At 50.9% G+C, this 704-nt stretch overlaps 1 protein-coding gene across 1 annotated transcript; it reads left to right on the top strand.

Annotated features, from left to right (window-relative positions):
- tal2 (T-cell acute lymphocytic leukemia 2) lies at positions 1–339 on the top strand (the record flags this gene model as incomplete). Its single annotated transcript, XM_079160848.1, has 1 exon — positions 1–339. One exon carries the CDS (start codon positions 1–3, stop codon positions 337–339), a length of 339 nt encoding a protein of 112 aa, XP_079016974.1.
- Positions 340–704: the final 365 nt, after the last annotated feature.

Genomic DNA, 704 nt, shown 5'->3' with positions numbered 1-704 from the left:
ATGACCAGGAAGGTGTTCACCAACACGAGGGAGCGCTGGCGCCAGCACAACGTCAACACTGCCTTCGCCGAGCTCCGCAAGCTCATCCCCACTCATCCTCCGGAGAAGAAGCTGAGCAAGAACGAGATCCTGCGTCTGGCCATGCGCTACATCACCTTCCTGGTGCAGCTTCTGGAGAGCCAGAGCGGTCAGCCGGCCAGCCACTCCCCCACCGCTCTGCTCACCTTTCTCAGAGGAAACATGGAGCAACTGCACTCCCCTCCACACGGCTGGGCCCTGACCAGCGACACAGAAGTCCCGTCACCTGGATCCAGCTGCGACAGCTCCGAGGCCTGGTAGAACCACACACAAAAAAAAAGAAACTCTTGAGTGGACCTTCTGACCCTTTTCCTGGGTTTAAAAAAAAAAACTGATCTTGTCCTTCCTCAAGACTTATTTTCTTTCTGCATTTGTCACCCGTGTGTGACTCGTGTTTCAATGCAGAAGATGCAATATTGTGTGATATTTGTGGACCCCCAAACCTGGGCACAGCCTCCTGATCAGTGTTGAAATATGATTTGCGGGTGAAAAATAATTAGTATTCTGCATGGAATGGATGTGTAAAAACCTGGATGTACAATACTCCCTTCATGTCTTCATGTTAATATTCCTTGTTGCCGGCCAGCCTGGAACTAATTGGGTTTTGCAATGACAGGGTGTTTTGC

This window comes from Pholis gunnellus (assembly GCF_910591455.1).
Source record: "Pholis gunnellus genome assembly, chromosome: 6".
Taxonomy (NCBI): domain Eukaryota; kingdom Metazoa; phylum Chordata; class Actinopteri; order Perciformes; family Pholidae; genus Pholis; species Pholis gunnellus.
Note: the sequence above shows the minus strand (reverse complement) of the source record. Positions and strands in the feature narration are given on the sequence as shown.